General features: G+C 42.8%; 2 protein-coding genes across 7 annotated transcripts in view; one reads left to right on the plus strand and one right to left on the minus strand.

Annotated features, from left to right (window-relative positions):
* LOC105687525 (mediator of RNA polymerase II transcription subunit 20) overlaps nt 1–27,162 on the plus strand; it is a 79,767-nt gene that overhangs the window by 9,413 nt on the left and 43,192 nt on the right. For 4 of the 5 annotated variants that reach the window (XM_020853236.2, XM_048654621.1, XM_012403244.3 and 1 more), the window contains exon 2: nt 18–160. In XM_020853236.2, the coding sequence (XP_020708895.2) occupies nt 34–160 (127 nt within the window). In that variant the 5' untranslated portion in view covers nt 18–33. Of the gene's footprint in view, nt 1–17; nt 161–6,041; nt 6,387–27,162 lie in introns of those variants that run through there. The other variant, XM_048654620.1, reaches the window with a different exon arrangement.
* Nucleotides 483–27,162, minus strand: part of LOC105687527 (facilitated trehalose transporter Tret1-like) — a 59,266-nt gene continuing 32,586 nt past the window's right edge. The window contains exons 1-8 of one of the 2 annotated variants that reach the window (XM_020853234.2): nt 23,656–24,900; nt 10,914–11,015; nt 6,215–6,354; nt 5,885–6,131; nt 5,521–5,805; nt 5,195–5,447; nt 4,768–5,114; nt 483–4,301 (exon numbers count right to left, since the gene is read on the minus strand). In XM_020853234.2, coding sequence (XP_020708893.2) covers nt 4,164–4,301; nt 4,768–5,114; nt 5,195–5,447; nt 5,521–5,805; nt 5,885–6,131; nt 6,215–6,354; nt 10,914–11,015; nt 23,656–23,667 — 1,524 coding nt within the window. In that variant the 5' untranslated portion in view covers nt 23,668–24,900 and the 3' untranslated portion in view covers nt 483–4,163. Of the gene's footprint in view, nt 4,302–4,767; nt 5,115–5,194; nt 5,448–5,520; nt 5,806–5,884; nt 6,132–6,214; nt 6,355–10,913; nt 11,016–23,655; nt 24,901–27,162 lie in introns of those variants that run through there. The other variant, XM_048654611.1, reaches the window with a different exon arrangement.

A 27,162-nucleotide genomic window follows, 5' to 3' on the forward strand; every position in this document is an offset into this window, starting at 1 on the left:
AAAAATTTGTGTTCCAGGCTACAGCAGTTTCCTATGACAGAAAATCGGACGGGTCCTCAAACGATCGAATTTCTCACCAAGAGAGTCGTCGCTCTCGGAGCAGTCCAGACAGGACAGTTTCTGGTTGACTGTGAAACTTACATGTCCGTACCGCAACTCGGTGAGTGTCTATTCTCATTTTATTTCTCAATTATATTGACATAAGTCGCATGCGATAAATGGATGACGACCTATCTATTGGTTATCGGGGAATGAAATGGATCCTCTGAGGCGAGGTGCTGTTTGTTGAACTCAAAGTTAGTTCTCCAAACATTTCACAGATGGCACCATAGAATGGTTTGTAATGTTATAGTCAAAATAAAAGAATTGGATGAAGGATCGATTTTTAGGGGAGGGAATATTTTGAAATAATTCTGATCGTACAAGGAGATTCAAAGTCCAGCAAAAGTTGGTAGGAAATAACGAATGAATATCCTGTCGAATTCTTTTTTCTATTGAATATGTTTTCCTCTATTTGCTGCTGTGATATACAATATCTCTATACGAACACACAATTTCTTGTTTCTTTTTCATTTAGCTAAACTCTATAAGTTCTCATATATATGCCCTCATTATTCTTTAATATTTCTTACTTCTTAGTCCTATAAACGAGGAGAGGTACAAACGTAAAATATTCTTTATTTTTTCATCTGCTAATTACCATAAGCTTGAGCTTGAGTACAGATGCGTCCTTTTGATTACCATGCACACAAAAATAATATCAATTTCTATTGCACTTTAAGAGGACAACTTAACAGTATTTCCTATTCAAAAAATTAAAATTTATCTCACATCGGCAGGACTGTCATTTGTGCTATGTGGTATTCACCGTCAGTCACGTCATCTACCATACATGCTATGGAATTGCTAATCCATTGATAAGCAGCCTTATAGAATATATATTTTAGAAAGTATCAGATTCTCCAAATTTTTTGACGTGCCCCGCAGACAATTGAATTCCCCAAAGCTAACAGTTCAATTTCTTCCATTACTTTTCGAGTTATACAGACATAAATTTTGTTTTATCAATATTCATACATCTACATTAATTATTTTATCTTTTTTTTTTTTTTGCTTTCATTCTTTTTCCGTTTGCTTGATTACAATTTTCATCCCTCTTCACTTTCTTAAGCTTAACAACATCATTTCGCCTAAAAATGTAATGGATAAATAGAAACGGACTACAGCTAAGCGTTTTTACAAAAATATTAAATCTAGCAAGCGAAGCTAGAGATGACTTTATTATCAACGTTATATTTAATTTTTATTTTCTTTTAATGTCGTTGCGCTTTTTGGAAAATACATTCTGGGATACATTTTATATTATATGTTTTTTAATTTGTTTTTTCTTCTCTTATAATTTTTATGATAGATTTATTTATGCATGGCCAGCATATCATCTTCGTTACAGGTATTTATCTTTGAATACAATTATAGTTTTATTGTCGCGAATAATTATCGATAAATTTAATTGTACATAGAAGTAGGTATACGTCTAATGAATCCTAAAAGCAATTAACATTATTTCGATTCGAAGAAAGAGAAAAACTAAAAAACTAATCAATTGAATACCAAAATTTCATTACTTAATGTTCTAATTACAGTATACATTTGTTGTAATTATTCAATTATATATAATATCTGTTTGATTAAAATTTGTCTCAAATTTCTTCATTCGTAACTCGGGTAAATTTATATTTTATAATAATATCATAGACCTTCAATTCGCAGAAGTGCACAGTGCAGATTCCTTTTCTATATATAGATAGAGATATATATTCATTTATCAACTACAATAATTATACGGACAAAATTTCTTTCATTGAAAATTCAACGTACTTGAAATATAAATTTTCAATTTTTTCAATATTTCTGGCTTTGATTTTATTTCATTTGTTGATTAGATTTTTGTTTATGATTCCTTGGGCAAAGAGAACCCTGTTTAATTTACGTCGTTTAAGTACATGATTTTCAATTGATTCCCCCTCTTCTACATCAAATATTATTATTTTTTTTTTTTCGCCACACGGATTTTAAAAGGCTAGTAATGTTGAAACATGATAATAGATCGGATATGGCGGGGATATGACTCACGGATTGACGAGATATGTAGTGAAATCACGATAGCGAGTAATTCATCGATTTTTTCTCGATGCACCAGAAACTGGTACTTTGATTTATCGTTACCTCATCGTGGCCTCAGTATTCTGATTTTAATTCGTGATTACTTTTGGTACTAACTATATAAAAATACAAAATTTGAATGCAAATTTCACGAGAATTTCTCTCTACAAACGAAGGCTTAGAATTTTTCTCAATTGCACAATTCTATTATCATATATACTCGATATAATTTCTGTGTGTTTTCAAATATATTTTTATAATTGATTTTTATTTATTCACCTGCCTCCGCGCTTTTATTATTTTTATATTTGTATAGAAAGAAGTCTCTAGTTTTTGTATGTATAATATAATATATATGTTCATATATGATTTCATACTTATTCTATTTACAAGTTTGGCAATAGTTCGTATTGTCGTCGTTTATTTTATATTTTAGTTTCTTAAAAATAATGTAGAATATTAGGCTTTATTTTCACTTAAAATTATTTATACGTATGTATTTTACATTATACATCGTACGATATTGTCGAGATTTTTTAATTCAATTTTTTTTTTTCTTCCAAATCATTCACTTGCTTTACGTATGAAAACTAGTCTATATACATTCTCGCATTATGATATGTGTAAACATATATATGAATATATATTTACATATATACCGATTAATATTCTTGTACGGGCAACTCTCTAATAACATAATCTATATAATATTCATGTATACATATTTATAGATAGATTTCATTTTCATATAATATAAGTTTACTCCTCTTTTCGTATATCATATAATTTATATCATTTGATACGTTATATTGTCGTGGTTTTATGGGAAGGCACGATGTATGGAAGTTCTGCCTATATGATCGCGTACGAGATTTTTTCTCTTCTCGATTCGTCCTTCAGTTAAGGTATAGAGAGCGAGATTAAAACGAACCAAAAAAAGGGATTGGAAAAAATTTTCAAATACTTCGATAATTGCATCACAAATAGCACGTCTTGTAGTAAATCAGGGCGACCGTGTCTTTACCATAAATTCGATACTCCCTTTCGTAGTGAACTCTTCCGGGCGCATAATTACCCATTTCCCTTGACAAACTCTTGTTAAGTCTCGCCAATGTGCGCGTTATTCTTTCGTTGTTATCTCCTAAATTCTCCGCAAGTTCACCCTGCCTTATACTCGTCGTATAATTTCTTCTGATCGAATTTCTCCTAGTCGCGTAAGGGGGGTAGGTCCCCTGCGTCAATATCCGGTCGATTTCCATAGCGGATAAATTCTGAACACTTCTAGGGTGCAACCTTTGGTAGCTCAACTCGTTCGGTGTGACGTCTCCTTCGAAATTAATCGTTCTACTCCTCCTCGGAATAGTTGCCGAATACAATTCTCGTTCTCTGCACTCCCTGAGGTACCTCGTGCCGCCGTTAAACGATATCTGACCTTGATTGTAACCTTGCAATGCCCTCAGAAAATATTCTTCTTCCCCGTTTTCCCTCTGGCGAGAGATCTTCGATCCGCTTCTCGAGGGTCGACTTATTTTGGGGTGAGAATTAACGGCGTTCAAATTTTTACCCAACGATGTTGAGGCCGTGGTGCGGTCGCTTCGGTGATTAACCGAAGGGTCTTCCGAATTGTAATTCAAAAAGATTTCGTTCCGATGATTTCGCGGGGTCACGCAGATGTTGGGACATCTTACGGAGCACTCGAGATTTTGGTTTTCGATGCAACGATCGTGATAAAGCCGACTCTTCGACTGAACGAAACTCCCGACATTTTTTCCAAATCTCCGGGTTTTTTCGGTTATGAAACTGCAATAATCCGAAAACTTTCGATTGCGTTCTGGGAATATCGTCGAGTAGCTCAGTGCCGTTTGAACACCGGTTCGAGACGGGGTGTTGTTAGAATCGTACAAACCCTGGGGGTGGTGCAGATTCGGGTAGGCACCACCGGGTAACGGCTTACCCGTTTTTTCAAGGTTTGAAAGACCCCCCGTCAGGGAGGCCTTATACTACCGGGCTTGAGCGTAGTCTGGATTCATCTCGTCCAATTGTTTCCCTTTTGTCTCCGGTACGCAACATACTACGAAACACAAACCGCACACCGCCATTGCCGCGTAAAACCAAAATGCCCCGTGAAGACCGAATACCTGTAAAATCGATAAAGAAAAAAATCAATCCAACGATTACATGAGCAACTAATGAAAAAAAATTCATCGGGTAGAGTCAACGATCGTGGACGTTCAAATTCGGTCCATGTACTTGAAATACGAAAGAGATACGAAAATAGGCTCGACTGTCATTGCCAGATGGTATGACGTATGTCAACGCGAATATTTTATTTTATATCTTGCGAATTGTAAGGCGAAGCGTTAACGAAGATGGAAAAAATTTCCAGCGAAAAAAAACATCGGAGAGGAATTTTTATCCGCGGTTTGTTGAATTGTCGGCGTAAAAGAATTCGGTAAAAGTCGCGGGTAGTTTTGGTATATTTTTTTTTTGCATTCTTTTTCCATCATTTACGCGATCGACAAAAATTGTTGATCCGACTTCAAGAGACGGTCCATTTTCGCGGACTTCACCCTGCGGTGCAGCTCGTTGATTTCGTTAACCGACCTGCTGGAAATCGACAAATAGTTTGAGCCCTAAGAAGGCACAGGCATAGCTGAAGCTGGTGCTGAGGCTGGAGCCCAGGCCTCGGTACTCGAGGGGGAACAGCTCGCCAATCAATAGCCAAGAGATTGGCGAGATGCCCAACGCTAGGGCTGTGGTAAAGACGAGGACGCAGAGCAACGGTATCCAGTCGTATTGCCCTACGGGTGCTGCGTCCGCGTACGAAAGACTCTGAGTCTTCGACATCGAATCGTAGTAAGCGTAGCTGCCGAAACCGGCGAGAGCCAAAGACATGAATACCGTACTGGCGATCAGCAGCGGCAACCTGCCCACGATGTCGATCAAAAAACCTGGCGATCAAACGGAAAACGATCGATCAATGGACGTAGGAAATTCGGTCGATGAATTCAGCGATCGAGGTGATTCTTGCCTGAGAGGAGGGACGCCAGTAGCTGGACAAATCCGATCGCTATAGCCGCCCAATGCGGGTTCATTCCACCCAGGGTCTGTCGGAATATGGTAACGGCGTAAAAATTGAAAGCATTCGCGCCAGAGAATCGTTGGAAAAACATCAAACCGCACGTTATGGCGATCGGCTTGTAAAGTCGAGGGGTCAACATGCTACTGCGAAGAGTGAGGCCGTATTGTTTCGCCCTCGATGCGGAGACGTTGGTTTTGATTATCTAAAATACGAATGAAGAAAATTAAAGGTAAGACCGTCGTGGTATTAATGGAAAATTCGACGTCCCAACGCACCTGCAATTCGTGGCTGATGTCCACGTGGGGACCTCGTAGCCATTGAAGACTTCTGGCTGCCTCTTCGTCGCGACCGTTCAGGACCAGATACGATGGTGTTTCCGGTATAAAAAGAGCCGAGATGAAGAGCATCAGCGGGGCAACGGCAACGAGCATCGCACTCTGTCTCCAGTCCAAGTACGCCCCGGCTATGTAAGTCAGTAACATGCCCACGTGTCCTACCACTTTCAGTATCGCGGATAAACATCCGCGGATTCCGGGCGTCGAGATTTCCGAAATGTAGACCTGCAGTGGAGCAAAATATTCGAGAGATCCCGTAGAGTTCGTTTTTTTTTTAATTTTATTCATTTGATCTTTGACTTACCTGCGTCACCATCATGATAATCGAACAGCACAGTCCCCCGATCAGACTGGTGGTGTAAATCCACTGGACCGTCGGTGCTACGACGGTAAAAATCCAATTTGCCGTCAAAGGCAAAGAGGTGGCCAGCAAAGCGAGGCGACGACCACGTCGGAGTACCCATCCGCCCATGATGGCGCCAAAAAGGGCGCCCAGCATCGAAAGAGATGCGACCCACGAAGCCTGTTGTTCGGTTACGGTGAAACCGGACCTGCGACATTCAATTTATTTCCATTTAGCTTCGCGAACTCTGCAATCGTCTCATATTCCACGACACGGCCCCGATCGACTCACCTGGTCTGATTCATTCCCGTTTTCAAGTGCAAATTGTGATGGTGTTCCTCTTCTTGGAGGGAAGCGATCGCGGGCGACGTGTAACCCTTGGCCAAACCGGCTGCAAAAGAGCCCATGGAAACTGCGAGGGTTGCCCATACCTGCGAATCGTCGCCGGATTATAAAAGGACAGGTATTGTTTATGATTTAATTGTTCCGCGAATGAAAATCGGATTTTCGCAACGGGCGGATCATCCGCTCGCGCGAAAAAGAGCTTTTCGCAGCCCGGTAGCTGAAGAAGTTTCAATTTTATACCCCATATATACAGCAAACACCGAACACCGGGGTGGCCCCAAGCCTCCATAGAAAACCGGACGGTACCGGAGAGTACGAACTATTGAATTTTGAACTGCAGACGGCAAATAAAAGTTGTGTGTTACATACAGGGTCCGTATAATAGTCGTCGGATACGACCTTCCGCGCCCCGCTATTATATCTATACACAGAGCAGGTATACCAGAAGCTAATGCATATATATATATATATATCTACGTGCCTCGTCTCGCTCGACTGTGTCTCGTGAAATTGTATCGGGCTTTCGCGTCCGTCGACAAATTGCATTTCACAAATTGAAAGCCTATATACTCTATGCCGCGAACCCTTCGGAATACTAAATAAACATTCTTCAACTTTCGCGTATACCTATACCCTTCCACCTCTGCTTACGGACGTGGTATGTTTCAACCCTTGTATCCGCAAATAGTTGGGAACATAACTTCGTTATGATAGATTTTTACCCTCTGTCATTATTCTCCCCCCTTGAAAACTTCATCACCCCTAAATTTCTTTCGTCTCGCTAATTCGACCGTCCGTTCTACGTACGTCTCTTTGTCGTGGGTAATCCCTCCCTCCGTGTATAAGCATCGCGCGAAATGGTATCGTGCAAAATAGAAGGGAGAAACGGCAGCATCTAATCGTCGGAAAATTGCGTGAAAATTAGAACTGCGACGCAAACAAACGGACGAACGAACGCTGGCGAGCGATCTACCCGTTCCTCGTGATCTTCGGAACGGAGTTTTATAGCTCGAGCCGCGCCGGAAATTCTCCATCGAGATACGACAGCTCTTTTGTTGCTTCGGTGGCATTTTGTTGGAAGATTTTACCGAAATTGAAAAGCTACCCTCGGACCCTTTTCACCGTGCCAGATTCCTCCTGCTAGTTTCATTCGTGGTTATAAAAAAAAAAAAGGAGGACCCGGATCAACGACCAGAATTAATCCAGAAATTGATCCTTCCCCCTAATCAGGGGTGGAATGATTTTTTTGTTTTCGAATAACGCTGACTCCCGTGCTTGCTTTCGAGGTTTTGGGGAGGATGTACAAGAGTTGGAGAAGTTGAAGCGGAGTTGCGTGGATATCTTGACGATGACATCTGTAAGGCAGACGGGGTTGCATGATGGGGAGGGGGGTAATAATATCGAGCCTCCGAATGGATGAGACGAGCCTCTGTCGCTGCTCTCTTATACAGGTATACACGTATATAATATAAAAATGCGAGAACCAATCTGTAAAGGGTTGTCAATTGCACCTGCCATAAATTCTGTCAATATTTTCCGTGATAAATCACTAAAAAATAGGGGTTATATAAACCTAGTATATAAAATACACGTAACCCATAAGTTACGCGATACCGTATATATGTATGTGTATACTTTCTCGTACATAACTTGATATCTTCTTCACACGATCGTATATCTGAAATCGCGCGTCCGTTACACGTGAAATATCCGCGCGTCACGGACATCTGTATACACCGGTGACTTTTTATAAGCCATCGCGGTTCCGCATACGATGAATAATTTTCAAAGAATCTCGTCTCTTCGTGTATCATTATTTCTAATGTTATTCAGAAAATCTAGTATACACCTAATACCCTGTCATTACGAATTTGCATCCGCGCGTATGAATTTGCGATCCAACTGGAGGAATCGCGGAGGATAATTTCACGGGTGTACACATAATGCACGGGCATGTAGAATATTTTTCGCTCGAGCCACGTGCGTGGAACGTGCTCCCTAGTTTTATCCCATGGAACGAACGTACGTACGTGTAATTACAAAATTGTAAAAGGTTGCGAAACCTGCGGATGCACGCGGTTGTTTGTGCCCTATCCCCGCGCCGACCTCCGATCGTACTCCTAATGACCGTCGAAGCGTGTAATTTTATTTCTGCACAATCGTATCGGCGAAATAGAAATTTCTGTCGGAGGCTCGCGATCCTCCGCTGCGGGGTGTGCGGAAATCGCAACATTATCGGGGTCCTGAATTCCCGAGGGATCATCGGGGTAGTTCGCGGCGGTACGGTGTAACGTTAAATTGTGATTTATGTCGGTTTGCCGGATCGCCCGAGTTATAACTCATTCTCGTAATACCGCAAGGTGTTATTTCAAGGTGAAAGAAAAAAAAAAAACTTCGATAACGACTCGGCGATCTACACAACATCCCCGGGTTGTACGAAGACGAATAACGCGCCGGCAGTTTCTTTCAACCGGAGCATAAAAATACCCAGAGATTCCGAATAAAATTTCAGCAAAGAAAAATTTTTGTATCGAGAAGCTTTCGCGTCGACGTTATGATCTTAGAATGCCTAATTAGCCGGGGTCGATTTCCAGTCTTATCTCGATTAGGTATACGGATGCGATCGACTTCGTGCATCGACCGTAGGCGATTAATGTATAACTTGAACCTAATAACACGCGCTCCCATACATTACTTCGATAAGAGTGAAATATAACGTAGGTCGGAATTGTACGAGGGCGTCGTGAACTCCGACCCCTCGACATTCGATGCGATCGATAACTACCGTGTTAAAACATCTTTTACGACCGACAGACTCGACAACTCGTCACGTGAAAAAAATCCCACCCTCCACCCTCCACCCCCGCCCCGAGTTCACTTCCGTCGTACTCGCGGCTGTGAAATTTCCTCCGCGTTCGGTAAAATGTATATTCAATTTCTCCGTACACCGGATCGCGAATGATTCGCGCTAAATTTTTCGCGAAAGTCGAATGCGAGAGACGAGAAAGGAGAGGGAATGGCGAGATCTTTCGCGAGGAGCTTTCGCGAAGAATCGTTAATATACGGGTACAATTCTGGACCAATCCACTCCGGAGCGTGGCTATTGTTCGACTTGTCTTCCCGCGAAGGACCCGACGCAGGACACAATAGGAGGGATATACCTGCCTCGTACGCGCTTATAACACGCGCGGTAAACGGAGAGCAAATAGCATAGAGTGCACGCCTCTCGATGCGAGCTTTTGCCGCCTCTCTATTCCGTGTATTCCGATGGAAGAGCCTCGTTACTTTTGATCTTCCGGAACGAAGCGAATAATATTCCATCGGTTTGTAGTTCCGTCGGTGGCGAGTAAGCATCGTACGCGGTTCGCGTCTTTGCTTTAGCTCTCGCTTCGGTGACGTACACCATTTATTTTTCATTCGTCCTATTTTTCTCAACGATCGAAGCTTGAAGCTCGTAATTTCCGGCGATACGAGCTTTTATGTACCGCGCGCGTATATATATGTGTATATATATATATCCTTTCTGGATAGCTGCGGAGAGTCGCGCACGTTACTGTCTCGACGATACGGAGAGAGCTTATGTCTATAGATTCATCGCTTCTGTTGGCCGTAGAAAGAAAACTTCAAAGCGAACAACGCGAACACCGCCGATTACCTTCTCGACACACGTACATGCATCCACGTACACGCTCCCGCCGCGTAAGCTCATAATTTTGCATCAGCCGATGCTCGTCCGTATCATCGTCATTGTTACCACATTTATCCACGTCGTCTATTCCGCGGGAAGTCATTCGGATGCTCCGGCCGGAGCCCTATTTTCTTTTCATGCGGACCGACTCCGATCCGATTTCAGCTCAATTAAAACGGAAAAAAGAAAAGTAAAGAGGTTGAAAAAATTAGAAAGCTCTTCGTTTGCTCGAATACCAGCAGCGGAGTGATATCGAAATTTGATTATGGGCACTCGAGCTCGAAAGCCATTAGTTGGAAAACTATTAGTTTGTAAAAGAGTGGTTGAAAGAATGATAACAAAAGAGAAGAGAGAGGAGAAAAGGAGAAAAAAAATATCCATCGGATTATGGAAATGCGGTGTGCAGCAGAGTATTCTAAACTCCACTGAGTAATATTAGGTGAGATTGGTTGGTAGACGGAGCGTAGACGTCGTGAGTGGCGTGTCGAGAGTCTTTCCCGCGGGATGATACGGTGCCGTGCCTTAGGGAGTTTTGATGGGCCTCGGCAGCAGTTTAAGCTGCACGGGCCACTCAATTAACCCGGTATATCTTCGGTATTTGCATTTCAATATGGCCGCGAGCCAACGTTGGCCGCAGTTCCTTCGGAGAAAATTCGATGAAAGCTTACAGTCAGCCGTTGCGAACGAACGAACGAACGAACGAACGAACGAATTACCGAACGAACCCCGGAGCTAGCTGCTGACTTATGTATACATTCGCGGGGATGAACGTTCATACCCATTTTGCATATCCCGCATCCTGTCTACGCGCTTCGGGATACCCACCGAAAACTCCCTCCGATTCAATTCCGAACAAATTTTTTTTCTCCCACCCTCGATTCCGGAATATCCTTTTTTCACCATCGCGTGCGTCAAACGCAACCGAGATTAATTCCGCTCTCTCGTAAAATCACTCACCTGCGCCATGTGGTGTGGCCTGGTGGCTGACGAAGTAACGTGGACGACCGATGCCCTCGGCATTTTGTAGCCGTTTCCAGAGTGGTCCGGTACCGTTGTAACCTGGAAGAAAAAAAGATTGAAAAAAATGTGGTCATCGCGCGTGCACCTGCACGTACGTATTTTGTACGACGTCATTCCTTTCGGAATCAATCGCCAGAAGCACGGTGCAGCTGTCGCTGCCGCCGGCTACCGTTGTTGAGCACGGGGGTGTAATCGATAAGGTTAAAAGCTTTTCTCTTAGCGGGGATCATAGATACGTGTGTGTACGCTGTATAGGCAAGTTCCGAATTCTTCTGCGGCAGTGACCGAAAAGAACGAGTCAAGGATTCCAGTTGTTTCGATACTTGGAACCTATAGACTCCGTATGTCCGCCGTTGTGTACATGTACCAATTGAATTTAGCTCGGGTCGCGATTCGCCGAGTTTCGAGAACTTTCATTCTCTTCGGAATAAAGTCGATACCGTAGACTCCGCGGACCGGGGATGGATTCGACAAAGGATGAAATCCCCCCCCCCCCGAAACGACTCGGCGAAGAAAAGGTTTCCTCCTTAATTGGCTACCCCAGGTAGCCTACTTCCACTCATCGACCGACCGACTGACTGGACGATCGCGATGAACTTGAAACTTCACCGACAAATATACCCACGTTTCTAATCTGCTAAACTTCGGAAAATATTAGCCATCCATTTCGGTCGTTGAGTGGGTCATCCGTCATCTACTTAACGTAGATGGGACATCGAAGGACTACCCGAGATTCCTCTCGGAATCTCCCATTACATGTATCTTTGAGCTGGTCGTCCCGTTCTAAAAAAATGGCATCATAAGTCCGGTTAATTCCATTGAGTGCCGGTCAATTTTTTTGACATTTTCTCCGAGGGCGGAGGAGAGGTATACATCTAGAGTGTTTTTCGGTTCGATGGAAACGTGAAAAGAAAAAAATTTGGAAATCTCAACCCTCTGAATCCGTAATTAACATTTTTTTAATCCGTTAAAACAAAAAAAAATGTATTCCTTCCACGTTTGAAAACCCTGGGATAAAATTATGTTTTTAGTCAGATACGAAGCGACGCCCCAGTAGTACGACTTCTTTTCATCCTTTCCGGGGAATAAAAAGATCGAGCTGGAGAAATTCCTGACGCTACTCACTCCGCGGTGAAACGGCGACATTCGTTCATATCGCTCCTGGTCTTTCCGTATGGTTAGTCAGCGGTTTAACATCGAATACCTGCGTATAGAATTTCGAGTGAAAAAAAAGAGATATACTCCAACGAGAAGATTCGTGCGAGATTCAACCCTCTGCCGGTTTTCTTTTATTTCATTTTATTTTATTTTCTTTTCTCTCCGGTCCAACGATATAAATGTTAAATTATTTTACACCACGCAGCGTAGCGGCTACCGTTTTATCCACATATTTACATTCATTCTCCGTGCGTGTAGCGCCGCGCGTGTTATTTTTACTACCGAAGATCCCGTAACCCAGTGCACTCCTCGTGGATTCTCACGATCCCGCGTGTCTCGTTTTTACACTTCTACCATTTTTATATACACACGCACAACCGTCGGCGTCGCAGCCGTTGATTTATCGTGTCCGGTCGGTGGAAACGAGTCCGACACTCGGACGTCCCTCCGAATCGTATCAAACGCTAAACGTACGTTCTCGATCGACTTTATTATCTATCAATTACACCCCTCGGGGAGCCGCGATTCGTTCGCTCCGAAAATTACATTACATTACATTTTTCAATTATATCGTCGAGCTCACTTATTTTTGCTCCTCACTTTTCCCACACGCGAACCTCCGCCGTAGTCTCGCACTTTACGTTCAAAATGTTATTTGGCATTCCCGAGACTCCTCTGCGGAGGAGGGCAGGGGACGAAGGGAGGTAACGTCTTCCCCTTATAGTTCGATAAGTCACACCCGGCGCGAAGAAACGCGACTCCACTCCCGAAATGCTCTCGACGGTTACCGCTACTCCCGGTTCTCCCGCGTCTCCCGCCATCCGTCAAAGGGCAAAGACTATCTTCGGAAATTGAATTCAATCATGCCCGGAATATGTATTTTTTTTTCACCCTAACTAACTTCACTCATCGCTTCCATAAATTCCGACCATGTACGAGGGGTATGTATACGATTTATCCTCTCCACTCGTACTAAATTATCTACAGTCTTTGCCTCGGAATGCTTTGATTTATACGTAAAAACTTTTGATCATACGACGGAATTTTTTTTCCCCCCTCCCCCTCGGATGTATAATAAAGCTCCGCCGTAATAATTTCATCCCTCGCGTACGAAACTCAGAGCGTATTCCGATCTTTATTTCGTCTTGTTTTTGGCTGAGCGTGCCCGTCTAACCATGGAAGAGACGAAAATCGCAAACATCGGGAGCTTTCGCTTCAGACAAAACCTCAGTAAATCCTGCTCGCTGGGTGGGAACGAACACAGAAGCAAAAGCAAAGAAAAAAAAAGAAAAAAAAAAGAAAAAAATCTCGTAGTATTCAAACGTCCCTTGAATCGAAGAAAAATTGAATATGACGAATAAAACGTCGAAAAAATTGCGCCGATATTAACCCATTTACTCGAGTGTAGCCGCGTCGCGTATTTTCCCATGGGTCAAAAGCTCTTCGCATCTGAGTAGTTCGCCTCCGTTACATTATTCTCTTCCCTCGGTGTAAAATGCTCGCGGCGATAGGGCGACATCTTGACAATCGTTTTTATCACAAGGAATGTAAAAGTTTTGATACACGGGTGCGAGATTTACGGTGTAAAAATAATTAAATAACGACGTGTATCGTCCGTTAAATACAGAGCGCTATGTATAATCGTTACGTACCTCAGAGGGTGTAGGTACGTACATTACCCGCCTATCCCGTACCACGACCTATTTCTATTATACACGTATACCTCGATCGTTGTTTTCCTTACAAATTGCTTTTGTGAACGTAAACCTGATGCCAACGCGGTATAGATGTGGGCCTCTGTAGGTGGCCAGGTAATGCAGAAAATGTCGAACATAAACGACCTTCTCACCCCTATTTCACTCCCCCTTTATCAAATTGATCTTCAAGTGCGCTCACTTGCACACCGACCCCCCCGCCGCCGCGATATTTCTCTTTCTCTTTCGCTTTATTTTTTTCCCTCATCTTTCTTTCTTCGTTAAAATAGCGAGTATTTTGTATGATATCCGAAGCATGTCGTGTCTCGAACGGAAACCCCTCACAGGATTCGATTATAGATTTTTTTCCCATCACCTCTGGAAATATTCAGGTATAAACGAAGCGCGGTTTTAGAATAATGCGACGACGAAAAATCTCATTCAATTTGCGATTCCACACGGAGATAATTTATTTTTTTCTTCCCCCGTTCGGTTTTTGTTAGAATCGGGAAATAGACGCGACGCCGCGTCGTCGTCGACCCGCGAACGACGATCGTCGATATCTCCGTACATGGAAAAAAGATTCGTGTTGAAATTGACCCGGATGTATAATAAACCGCGCGTACTTTTCGCCAGCATTTAGGTCAAGTGCCTATGAATATCCGGCCGTGTCACGCGACGACGGCTGTCTAATGCAACTGCTTGCTACCGTTATTAATGTCTTCGGGTTACCGTAGTTCTTCGCCTTTTATTTTCACCGGTCTTTCTAGCCCCCGACTGTTTCAACTTCAACCCCCCCTGCGCTCGACTTCTCAAACTCAAAGGCTTTCTCCTCTGCGTTACGGGTGCAGAAATGATAGCGGAACAAACTGAGAAAAGTACGTGAAATTTTCACTCCGTACTTCGGGATTTTCCCGTAAAATGAGAAAAAGAAAAAATTCCATCGGGTTTAGTTCGCAATTACGTGGCTCTGTAATGGGGCAAAGCGAATAAAATAAGAGTGACTTTTGCGTCCTTGGGATCGCGAATCCCGGATCAACCCTTGTTTTTTTTTTTTCCTCTTTTTTCTCTCTCTTCTAACGAATCCTCAAATTTTGGAGATCAAGCTAGTTTATTCGCTTGAAAAGTAACCGTATAGCCGTACCGCCGCGCCCGCGGTAATCCTCAGGGTTTTGCGCCGGGCGAAAATAATAAGGTTCCGGTTTAGATTTAGATTCAGCTTTGGCTTTGGGTTTAGGATGTAAAGGTAATGACCATGGACCGGCATAGGAGTCACGGTGGGGTAGGCTGCATTCCATCTTACGGAGATTATATACTACCTACGTGTACAGCGGCAGGCGGCAAAGAGACGGCGGGGCGTCGCGACGACGACGTCCGTGTGTCGCCGTGTGTCGTCGGTGGGGGGATCGTCGTATACGGATAGTATTCGAGCCTCTCGTTTAATTTTATCACTTTTATTTTATTTTTTTTTTCTCCTCTTTTATTAAACAGCCATCCTCCGGCGTGCACACTCTCATTCTTTTACCCTCGTCTCGTATAATTTCCGTGCCGGTTGCAGTCGGTCGCTGCCGCTGCAACGTGTTCGACTCGCTTTGTCCTAATAAAGAAAGAAAAATGGCGGAAACGTACGGACGTGATAATGACTTTGAACAAAAAGGGAGAAGAGAAAGGTAACGAGGAGAAAAAATGTTATACGCTATTATACATCCCTGCGCTACAACGATACGTAACAACGTATACTCGTGGGCGGGATCAGGAGCCGAGGATAAACCTTAAGAGCTTTTGGATGTCGGTGCCTAATTTGGCTTTGTATTAATCGAAAGCGCCCACCCGTTGAATCGGCCCTTTGTTCGTTATTTTAGCTCCGATAACAACAACAACGAGATCAACCGGTTCATATTTGATGCCCTTGTAGAATAAGCGGCGGCGGCGGCGGCGGCGATGCAGGCTTATTAAAATAATACGTACGCCGAGGGATAAAATTGGGGATTTGGAATCCCGATGGAAGAGAAATCGAATCGGATGCGATAAAAGTTACGACACCGCACCAATTAGACTTTGAACGTACGTCGTATAATTTCACCTCAACGTGTTTCAGACGCGTCGATTTATCCCTCCGATTCGTCTCTTTGTACTCTACGTTGTACACACGTACAAAGCGATATGTATTTTACGATTACATTAATATCGTACCAGATTTATTCATATTCATTTAAACCGGTACTATCTTATCTCCGAGTTCGTGTGCAGGCGACAAAGTTAACGGAGATCGACCGCGATCCCGACAGCTGCGTACAGTTTCGAGTGCAATTAGCGACTCGACTCGATTATCTCCGACTCCTCATAAAGAGAATCAAAAAAAAAAGAAAAAAAAAGGATCAAGTCACGTACGGGTGCGTGAGAAAATTGAAAAACTATATAATTCATTAAACGCGTATCACGAATACGAGATTGTTATAACTCGATATATTTCACATAGCCACCGAAATTGATGGGCACGAACCAATTAAAAATTTCGAAGAAACCCACCACCACCGACGGGGATTCGTCTGGAACAAAAGTAGAGTTTCACGGTATTTTCCCATCGTGAAAAGCGTGCGTAATATTTCATCGGAGTATAGGGGCGATTATTCATTACAAAAGCGTGTTACGATTCGCGGATTTTACGTACCCTGGCTACTTTCGTCTTCGCTTTGACGCCCATCGTCGGAGTCGGCGATTCTACGTGCGTAACGTGCTGGTCGTAAATTGTGAATACGTTTCGAGAAATGAAACCAAAGAAAGAAAAAAAAAAAAAAAAATCGAAGCGTCCGAGAACTCATAGACCGCGGCTAAACCAGAAGTAGATATACCGCGTTTATATGCGCTAATTACGCCTTTATTTGCACCCCCGTTTCCGCGACGTCGTGCAATTTATCTAAATCCTGGAGAGTTCTGGACGCCAATTAAAACGTATATACGTCTCCGATTCTTCGAGGTGTTTCTCTTTACGCGCAAGACCTTCACCTGGTATAATTCTTTTGAAATAGTATTCGCAGTGTGCATTGCACACTGATGCGAGGCGAGTATATGTATATCGGAATGCGCTTATCGCCGTAGTGCCACTCACCCTTGTTTTATTGCAAAACTAATTACACGGCCCGGAGACACGCCCTCGCATACGTCTTCGGAATTTGCATACGGTGAATGTACGCGGAAGCGAGCCCGTGTACATTTACGTACGGATACGTGCGCGAGTGTGGTGTTTTATGCACGTACACAGAGAGTTACACTTGCGGCATCGATCTGTACGCATCGTATACGCATCTATACGCGTATACGTACGACGTACGCAGTTTTGTGATTTATCGTTCGAGGAAAATAGAGGATTTCGCAAGATCTTCAATATCGGTCGCACGTTATATGGGATTATAGACGGCAAAACCCGTTTTCAAGTTTTTAGAAGCCTACTTTTCAAAAATGCAATATCCCCTGTAAATTATTGCGGACCTATACAGGGAAGACGGGAAAAAATGGAGGAGTTATCTGGACTGCTTTTCAAAAATTAGTAGTCGTTCGGAAGAGAAAAAAACTTCACAATATTTCCAATCGAGTAACTACGATGGAAATTATTCACCGAAGTGTTACAAGATTTACATTATTACGTTAGTAGTCGAATTCCGTGGTATTACCACCCGCCGGTTTTTTCACGCCTGCAGTACGACCGATTATTTATGCACTTGAAAAATTATTAATTCCAGCGCTGTTTATCACGCATGTAATATCAATTTATTTTCAATCTATTTGAATACTCATAGAGAGAGAAATATCGATGGAAAATATAAGGAGAGGTCGTAATAACGTTTCTCGTATTTCGGCGGGTAGAGGCTCGTTATGGAAAAAGTTTGGACGGTTCTCGTTCGGAGCGTTATTGTTGTAATTATTTAAATTATTATCATTACGAATATCCGTGCAAAAGTTGCGATCATTAGCCGGTTGTAATTAATTAGCGTATCGGAGCACAGTTGCGGTTGGAATTATACAGGAGAGAATGGAAGGCGAGCCGACGCGCAAAGTAAAGAAAGTAGAAGCGAATTTATACGGGCGATTGTGAAGTAATGAAAACGCGAGATGGGGAAGAAAGAAAGAAAAAAGAAAAAGTAAAAATTGATAAACGAAACTCTGCCCCGACTCGAATTTCTCGTTGGCGAAACGTCGATGTATACGGGATGCGTACGGTCGTACCGCGAAACTCCACCGATTTTATACAACAAATTGTTCGAGTGTTTGGAAAACTCCGACGTTTCGGATATTTTATGTTACATCAGCGGCGGTTGCAGCTGCAGGTCTTAACACTTTTCGGGGTAAATATTTGTCTCCTGACTTCTCGATCGACTTACGCGTACCTCACCCTCCGTACACGGGTGGAATCTTTTGGGCAAACACGGATGTGGGCGGTTTCTTTGCCCGCGAGACGGTTTGACACACCCCCTCGTACTTTTACGTACTTGTAGACATCGCCGCGGAACAAGGTAGCGCCTTAGTAATGCCAAGTATTTTCTGACAAAGATACAGATCTGAAATACTCGTCAAACACTTCGCCATACATCCAATTATTTCGCCCTGCGCTACGTAGATCGCAAATATTGCCCGTTGACTTTTTTTCCTGTCATCGTTTTACAGGGCGTGATTTCGCGATATTTGTCACGCGCATGATAATTATATCGCGGCAGCTCGTACGCTGGAAACTCCCGTATTTACCCCTTTGTATCGAAAAAGGTAATAACCGTTCCATTCGAAAGGTAATATCGGGGCCGGCTTATTGGTATTGGCCAATCATGCGTATTTACAAACCGCTATTTTCAATATGTGGTTTAATAATTCATCGCGTGCAACGTGGAAAAATGAAGAGAAAAAAAAAAAAATCCCCTAAAGCTTTTCAGCTGTTGAGAAAAAAAATAGGAAGAAAAAAATCAGCGAATAGAAAAAAGGGAAAATAGAATTGCGAGAGGGTAGTTTTTTTTTAAATTCGGCAATCGAACGTCGAAATTAAATCCTGTACTGTTCGGACTTTGAAACTTTTGTATCGCGTGTACGTCGACGATTTTGGAGCTTTTTACGACTTTTCACGCGAAACTTGGTACGTACGCGCGATGCTTGCATTTATGAACGTACGCTGGTCATAGTGTAACCCTTTAAGCCCTTTCATTAGCGCGTTAGCCACGCGACGGGTCGAAAACTCCTCCCTTCGAACGCACAAAAGTTCGACTCCATTGTCTGATACGGTCACGAAGACAAAGCGTTGCCTGCAGTGCCACGTGCTCCAATTTCAATTACCCCACCGATTGTTATCCGCCAAAATTGGCGACTGCTTTTCCCCATTGCTTTTTTACTTCACCCGTACTTTTGATTCGCTGATTTTTTTCCCACGTGTCTACGTGGCGATGGCGTGAGCGTGTTTTTTAATTCGTACCCCTGATGACGGATGGATGAATCGATGAGAGAAAAATGGGCAAAAATGAAATATAAAATAACGACGTGGTACTGGACACCGACTCTCGTGTCATCACGTCGCGACGTCGCGACGCCCGCCACACCCCAACTGTCATCGGAACACCTGTTTGGCTTCTTCTCAATTGACTGAGAATTGTTCCTGGGTAATTAATCAAAAATGAATAGTCAGTTTCCTTCTTGCGAAACGAATCGTTTATTTTTTTATGCAAAGAACTAGATCTTCCAATCGTGCATAATTTATATATTCATTAGCATTACCCGTGCGCGCCTCTTTGCATTGGTAAGGTCAAATTATGCTAGAGAAAAGAAGATATTAGGAAGGGATCCAGATGATGTTCCAGTTTTGGCTCTGAAAATCGAAAAAATTCAAAGGGGTACCCCTTGGGATTTGGTCGATTTTGGACCAAAAAAAAATATTTTATTTTATATGCTATTCTGATGTTTTTTGACCCCAGAAATACGAATCTGAAAGAAAAATTGATCTATCTGTAAAAAGGATCGAGTTATCGCCAATTTTTCACTTTTTGGAGTAGAAAAATGGAGATATCTCGAAAGGAAAAAATCGTAGCTCAATTTGGCTTTCGGATTCGTGTTCCTGAGGTCAAAATACATAAGAAAAATGCCATACGATCAATTTTAAAAAATAAAAATTTTTGGTCAAAATTTGAAAAAATCGTAAGGGGTACCCCTTGGAAAAATCTCAAATTTTGACCAAAAATTTTTATTTTTTAAAATTGATCGTATGGCATTTTTCTTATGTATTTTGACCTCAGGAACACGAATCCGAAAGCCAAATTGAGCTACGATTTTTTCCCTTCGAGATATCCTCAAATTTATGCCAAAAAATGCGAAAAAATGAGGATAACTCGGTCATTTTTGCAGATAGATCGATTTTTCTTCCGGATTCAGATTCCTGAGCTCAAATTACATTAATGTAGACTAAAAAATCAATTTTTTATTTTTGACCCCGAAAAGCTGAAAATTGGCGATAACTCGGTCAATTTTAGAGATAGATCAATTTTCTTTTCAGATTTGGATTCCTGAGGTCAAAATACGTCAGAAAAGTGTGATATAATCAATTTTTAAACTACTTTACTTTTGGCCCAAAAATCGATTTTTTTTTTTGGTTTTTCAAGGGTAATCTCACGTATAATCAGCTCAGGAATCCTAATCTGAAAGCCAAAATCATCCACTCGTGCAATCGTTCGAGTAATCATCAATTATTCGCTGTTGGGAGCAGAAAAATCATAAGTCATATCGAGTGGTTTTAGTCGTGGACCCACTTTCATTCATCGCAATCCATGCATGCGTCGAAATATTCGTATTTCTCAATTCACCAGCGAACCCGAGCTTTGCTGGAGTCAGCGTAGCCAGCAGCGTAGCGTTTTGTTGTGAGACGTCACCTTCGGGGCTGAGCAGAGGTGACGCCCCACAACAAACCGCGCGCCTGTATGTATTTTGACCTCAGGAAACTGAATTCACAAGGCAAATTGAGCTACGAATTTCTACCATCGAGATATCTCAATTTTTCTTTTCAAAAAAGTGAAAAATGGAGAACATCTCGATGGCAAAAATTTGTACCTCCATTTACTCAACGGATTCGAATTCGTAAGATCAAAATACATCAGAAAAGCAGATTAAACTCAATCAAAAAAATTATTGATTTTTGGCCCAAAAGCGTTTTGCGTAACTATTTTCATGATAGAACTGTAACATAGCCTGCACCATTTTAGTGGAATTTCAAATCTTTTGAAAAAAAAATCTGCCGATAGCATTTATGAAAATTTTCGTACAGTAATGACCGTCCTGGAGCAGCAGTGGGTTATTATGGAAAGAGAGCACGTGCCCATTTTTTTCTTATTACTCCATGCAAAAAAAAAGTTATTCTCGTTTTTGTTATTTCTTTTGAATATTTTAGTCTTTCGCCAAACGCCAAACATCAGGCGACAATGAGTTCAGATTTTTGCATATTCATTCCCAGCGGTCAGGCCACCCTTTGCTCGCAGGAGATTAAAGGTCCCAGTTGCCTCTGTCCGTCTCTTTTCATCTTTTTCCTTTCTTTGCTTCTAATATTCTCGTTTTTTCTTTACCACCGTGTTTCTCCTCCCTCCCCTCGTCGCATGCCCTCCCTTCCTCCAGTCCGGGCTAAAGTAGAACCCCAACTTTTTTTCATCCCATTTTTTCTTCCTCCCCTTTTTTTATCTCGTTTTTTTATTCCGTCATTTTTTTCAGCAGCGTACACACGGAATTCCGCGGATTGTTTCGCAACTCGCGTCCTCCGTTTTCGCGACCTATGAGAACGATCGAATCCCCCGATTCTCAAGCGGTCCTCGCAGGACAGACGAGTTTTTTGTGCGGTATGAGAAAAAAAACTGATACGAAAGATTGAATAAACAAAAACTCATATCGCGGATCGGAAATGAAATTGATTTATTTATAAGTCCCACGCGTGCAGCTGATACACTCGGAAGGAAAATTATGTCCGCTTGTCTTTTCATTTATGGTTTCATTCTTTTCATTTTCCTCCCCTCGATTCCTTTCCCCGCTTGGAAATCCCATCAGCCCCAGTCGACTCGCGGCAGAGACAGGAATTCGTTTTCTCTTCCTTCTTTCCCCCCCTCACCTTTCGAAATATAGATCTTTCGAAAATCGGCCTTGTGTATCAATCCCTAAATCTCCGTGTCGGGTCACCTTTATAAACTCCCGGATTATGCTTCGGCGCCGCGTGCTCCGCAGCCTCCTTAAATCTTGGGATCTATTTTTTTCTGGGTATTCTCGGCCGGTTTTTCTATTGTAAGATTCTAGAGTCAGGTGTCATACGTGTCTAGGTGCGATGGCGCACGTATTTTCCTCCCGAGGTACGGAGAAAAAAAAGTTAATTAGGACCCATCTACGCAAGCTTTATACCTACGTCACACAGTGAAACCTAATCACACCGCGTACGGTCAAAGAGAGTTGAGACTAGAAGCGCGAGTACTATGATCTATTTCAGTTGTTGACCTTGTCGGAAACCTCACTCTACCACTTTATTGTAAAAGCGAAGATTTGAAAAAAGTAGTAATTACTTTACTCGGATCCATCTTTACCGCATTTGTGATTATCTGGACGCGATCGAGATTCTTCGCTCCAGATCATCGAAATGCTCTGCCGAGTAGCTGGACACAATTCAGTTGGGTGTTGCAACTTTCGCCTTAAATTCTCCTACCGATCACCGTAACTATTCTCCAGCCTGTAAGCGGGAGTCGTTCGATCCTCGTCTTATTAGAATAACTAGTTTACAGATTCGGATTTATTTTAGACACGATCGAGTGGATCCTGCAGCCTCTCCGACGATCGTATTCAAATACATATGTATATTTCTAAAACCTCGCCCTGCGGTTCGGGGCTTCCGATAATCCGTAAGGTTCGTTTATTAACGAGCAGTTGTATTTATATATTCCCACGTGTGTCAGTATGCAGCCGAAGGGTTTTGCCCCGAATGAAACCGAATTTATTCGGATAACGAGAATCGGTCGCGTTGTAAAGCCTGATTCAGAGATCTACGATTCTCGCGACGTATCTCCGCGGCGTACACCTTATAGTAGTTATTCCCCCGTGCTTTCGAAACAAAAATTCCATCGGTGATGCGATTTGTGGACCGGAAATCGGTCGGATACCTCGTTGCATAATACCTCTGGAACTCTCGTACACGGAGTCACGGACTCCGTTGCAAAATTATTTCTAAATTCGTGTCGTTTCGCCGGGCCGGAGGATCAAACGACCGGTCGTTTCGATGGGTATCGGAGGCCACGGCCGTCCGGAGAGAAGGTCGAATTCTCGACTATAACTCAATCGTGTACGTGGAAACGATGTAGCTGGAGAAATGAGTGAAGAAAAAAAAAAAAATTGTATAAATACGTTTTACTATATTTGTAAATTAAAGAAACATAGAAGATTAGTCAGAACCGCGAGCAGGGATTAATCTCCTCGCGGCTATCGGTTGTTCTACGAATTGCAGAATCCTGAGTTTCGTTCTTTCCTTTTACATCTGGAGAGGATAAACAGAATGACATAACTTGTTATAAAAAAAATCTTATGCATGTGTTTATATGGAACGAATTTGATATACGTATATATACTTGACGATCTTATACGGATCGGCACACATCATACGATATGCTTTGTATTTTCAAAGGGGGCGATGATCGTGGGACAACGGATTAATTAGGAAACATGACATAATTAAAGTCGCGGGGTCCGTCTGCGGCTCGTTTTCGGTCGGATCACGATGCTGCGTGACGACGAATTAATGTACATTAGCATAATATTTTTACCATCCATTTTATTCTACTCACATGAAAGTACATCTGACTCCGTCAATTACTGTAATCTTGTAACGATCGTTTTTCTTTCCTGTTCCGTCGATTCGTTCGTCGATCTTGAGACGAAAATTTTACACTCTTCCGTTACGTGCCAATGTTTATGTCAATCGAGAGTGTAATGACATTTGTCTCTCGACTTTATCTCTGCCTGTAACTGTCACTTTTGCCGCACGCTACTGCCACTCGACCATATTCGCGATAAGACAAACTGGTCGTGTGATCTACTCGTTTTATCCTTCAGCAATCCCACCTATGCACGGCGAGCATGTCGACTCATTTTACGCTACGATTGAGCAATTTTTATTTCATTTGTTCGACGATGTTCTTCATCCAATTTTATTTTCAATAGGAGAGAATTCATCCGTGAATTAATTGATTCCGGTCGATCGATCACGTGTGTAGGAATAAATTTCTTTTTCACACTCGAAATTCGTTTATTGGAGAAATGAAAACTTATACTCCAACGGCACTGTCGAATGAATAGGAAATATTATGTGAAAAAAAAATAAATAAGGAGGCAATCAACACTCGCGCACGTAGTTTAATTAATCTGTCCGATTAATTTGCACATTTTTACGCAGATTCGCGATTGAGAAATATCCCGACGCCTGGGGGAGATAATCTCGAGGAGATTAGCGACCGCGGAGAGAGAACGTGCGGCGAGAAAATCGTAGGTCTGACGATAAATGGGAAGCATGAGGGTGAAACGGTAATCCTGCATCGTTATAATCAAATCGCTCGGATATTTTTCCTCCTCATCTCATAAATGGTTAAAAAAAAAAAAGGCGCGCGCGCGGGATCGGAAAAACGTGAGTCGAACTCGGTGTAGGTACCGCTCCGGAGCAGACGAGGACGTCGGAACATCCTATGTGACTCTGCAGTTGGGTGACCATCGCTGCACTGACGGAGGTTTTAGCCCAGAGCTCTGCAGCGGCTCGGGTAGGGCTTCGTTCGTTGGTACGTTTAACACTTACGCGTGTATATAGGTATATAGACGTACGTGACGTGTAGCCGCGGTGCATACGCGCTGCACGCATACCCAACACTCGAGAAGGTACGACGGGCGCACGGAGATTATTCTAAAATACCCCAGAGGAGGAGACGTGGGATGGAGGAGGCGGCGGAGAGAACATATATGTATCTGGACCCGCGGGGGAAATAAGAGAGAGAGAGAGACGGAGAAAGAGTTCGGCAGGAAAGGAAGTTGATGAACCAGGAGGAGGAATTCCAGGATTCCCCCCCATGTGCGGGATCATATCTATCCCGTGTAGGGTAATTTCGAAAAAATTACCATTATTTTTTTTCCATTTTTCACCCTCGCAATTTCGGAACGGATCCGACGATGGTTTTCCCTATTAACGTCCGCTTGTCGAATGATGAATGAAAATTCCGTACCGAAAACGGGGAGCGCGCTCTTTCCCGTTATCGAATTAGTTTCTTTTTTTTTCTTTTATTTTCTCATCTTCGGTCACCGCGGTGTATAATTAATTTATTACAGTCATTCAAGATGGACGGATCAGTGAATCGAATAACTTTCCCCAAACGTAGTAACAGAGAAAAAAAAAAAATTCTTTGAACAACCGATAGGTGAACGGACTGCGTGAAATATTCAAGTTTCTTCGGGTTGTGAAGAGGTTTTTTATTTTTCAAGTTTTAATAACCGCTGCTTATGTGGTTCGGCGTTAATAATATCGAGATTCCGTATTTCGATACGAAATTCCAGCGTACCTCGCGACGTTTCTGCCGTACGGATTATTAATTTCAATGAATTTACATTCAGTTTAACGAGTAACGTATGTTCGCGTACATGTGTATACCTTCTCGAGTAAAACGTCCGCGTAATATGCGCGCGGTCCCTTTAGCGGGCGTGCAATTTCTTATCAATTGATACCGCGCATCGGTCGCTCCGTACATACCGCAGGAAAATACGGTTCAAAGTCATTTACATTATTACACTTGTTCTATCAGACTCACCTAGTATAATTGGTTAAATTATATAGCGATGAATAAAACACATAAATGCAAATTCCAGATCCTCCACCTCTCTCTCTCTCTCTCTCTCTCTCTCTCTGTTCTGTAACATTTCAGACGGTATAAGTTCGTTTCATGTGCAGCTATTACTATACAGATATCATTCGTTCCTGCCCTCTGACTTGCATTACAGGTACACCTCCAAATTTCCATCCCAACCATATCGAATGCGCGGATACACCGATTTGAATATATATAAACTCCTGAGCCGACCGTTTCAGAAAAAAAAAAAAAAAATCGAGAAAATGAAAGAAAAAAAATGCACGATACCCGTCCAGACGACGCGACATCCTCCGATATTAGTCATGCCGTTGCACCTAATTATGTATCGCATCGTGATCGTCATCGTAGCGCGTTCCGAAAAATGAAACCGATTTTTTTTTTTTTCCACTCGTTAGAATCTGGGAAGATGGACTCTCCGTGGCACCGGCCGTCCAATTACCATTCGTTCTATGTTCGGATACATTTTTTTATTCCCAAAATTTTCCCGTTATCGTGTAATACGTGCCCCGGGAACTGCGGGACGCGCGCCCCGACGATTTTCTCTTCTTGTGAAACGCGCGAGCGTGAGCAGGGTGAAAACTATGTCGTAGCAACGACGATGTATCCAACTACGTAAGTTAAAAGTCGTAGGTATAATATACCATCCCGAGGAACGCGGCGTAACGTACCCTTCATCGATCGATCGTTATCTCACTTCCTATTAAAAGGACTCGTCCGAGGCTCAGATCGATGATTACATTCCTCCGGCGCGTTTTCGACCCTTCTTCGCTCGCGGGTAGCTGAAAACTGATCAACGACCACGGCGTGAAAAATATTCTGAAAAATTTATCGCTCCACCCCGGCGAACGGGGGGATGAAGATCGAGAATGGAAAAAAAAAAAAAAAAACGGAGAGTCTCTCGAACGACACGAGGGAAATGTTTTTTCTCCATTTTCCCTCATCCGGCTCGTGAATGAAATTTCCTCTCATTTCGCAGCGTGCACGTGTCGAACTACTTTCTCGCGGCGTTCTCACTTGTTCCTCAAAGTTCTCCGATGACTTATAATATTGTAGGGGGTGTGAAGCCGGTACAACGCAACGGCGTTGGGATTCGACATGTGGAAAAATAAGTCTCCGATTCCCTTTCAGGTACAGACGCCCATAGCACATGCCCAGCCGTCTGTCATTTCGCTCGAGTGCTCGAGCTTCGGGGCTTTTTTTTTTTTTTTTTTTCTTTTTCCCTACTCTTTTCTCTCTTCTTTAGGGGCTGGGGGGACGACGGGGAGCGCGGGGGGTGGAAGGGCGTACCCTAGGTAATAGCCCCGTTCCGCGTATCCACCCCGTACGACTATGGACTGAACGTATTATATACGCGTGTCCGATTTTCGGATATACAATAACACGTACTCCGTGTATAGCATGTAAATCGACCAAATGCGGCACACACGGGTGGTCCCCGCGTTTCAA

The sequence above is a fragment of the Athalia rosae genome, chromosome 4 (genome assembly GCF_917208135.1).
Source record: "Athalia rosae chromosome 4, iyAthRosa1.1, whole genome shotgun sequence".
NCBI classification, from domain to species: domain Eukaryota; kingdom Metazoa; phylum Arthropoda; class Insecta; order Hymenoptera; family Athaliidae; genus Athalia; species Athalia rosae.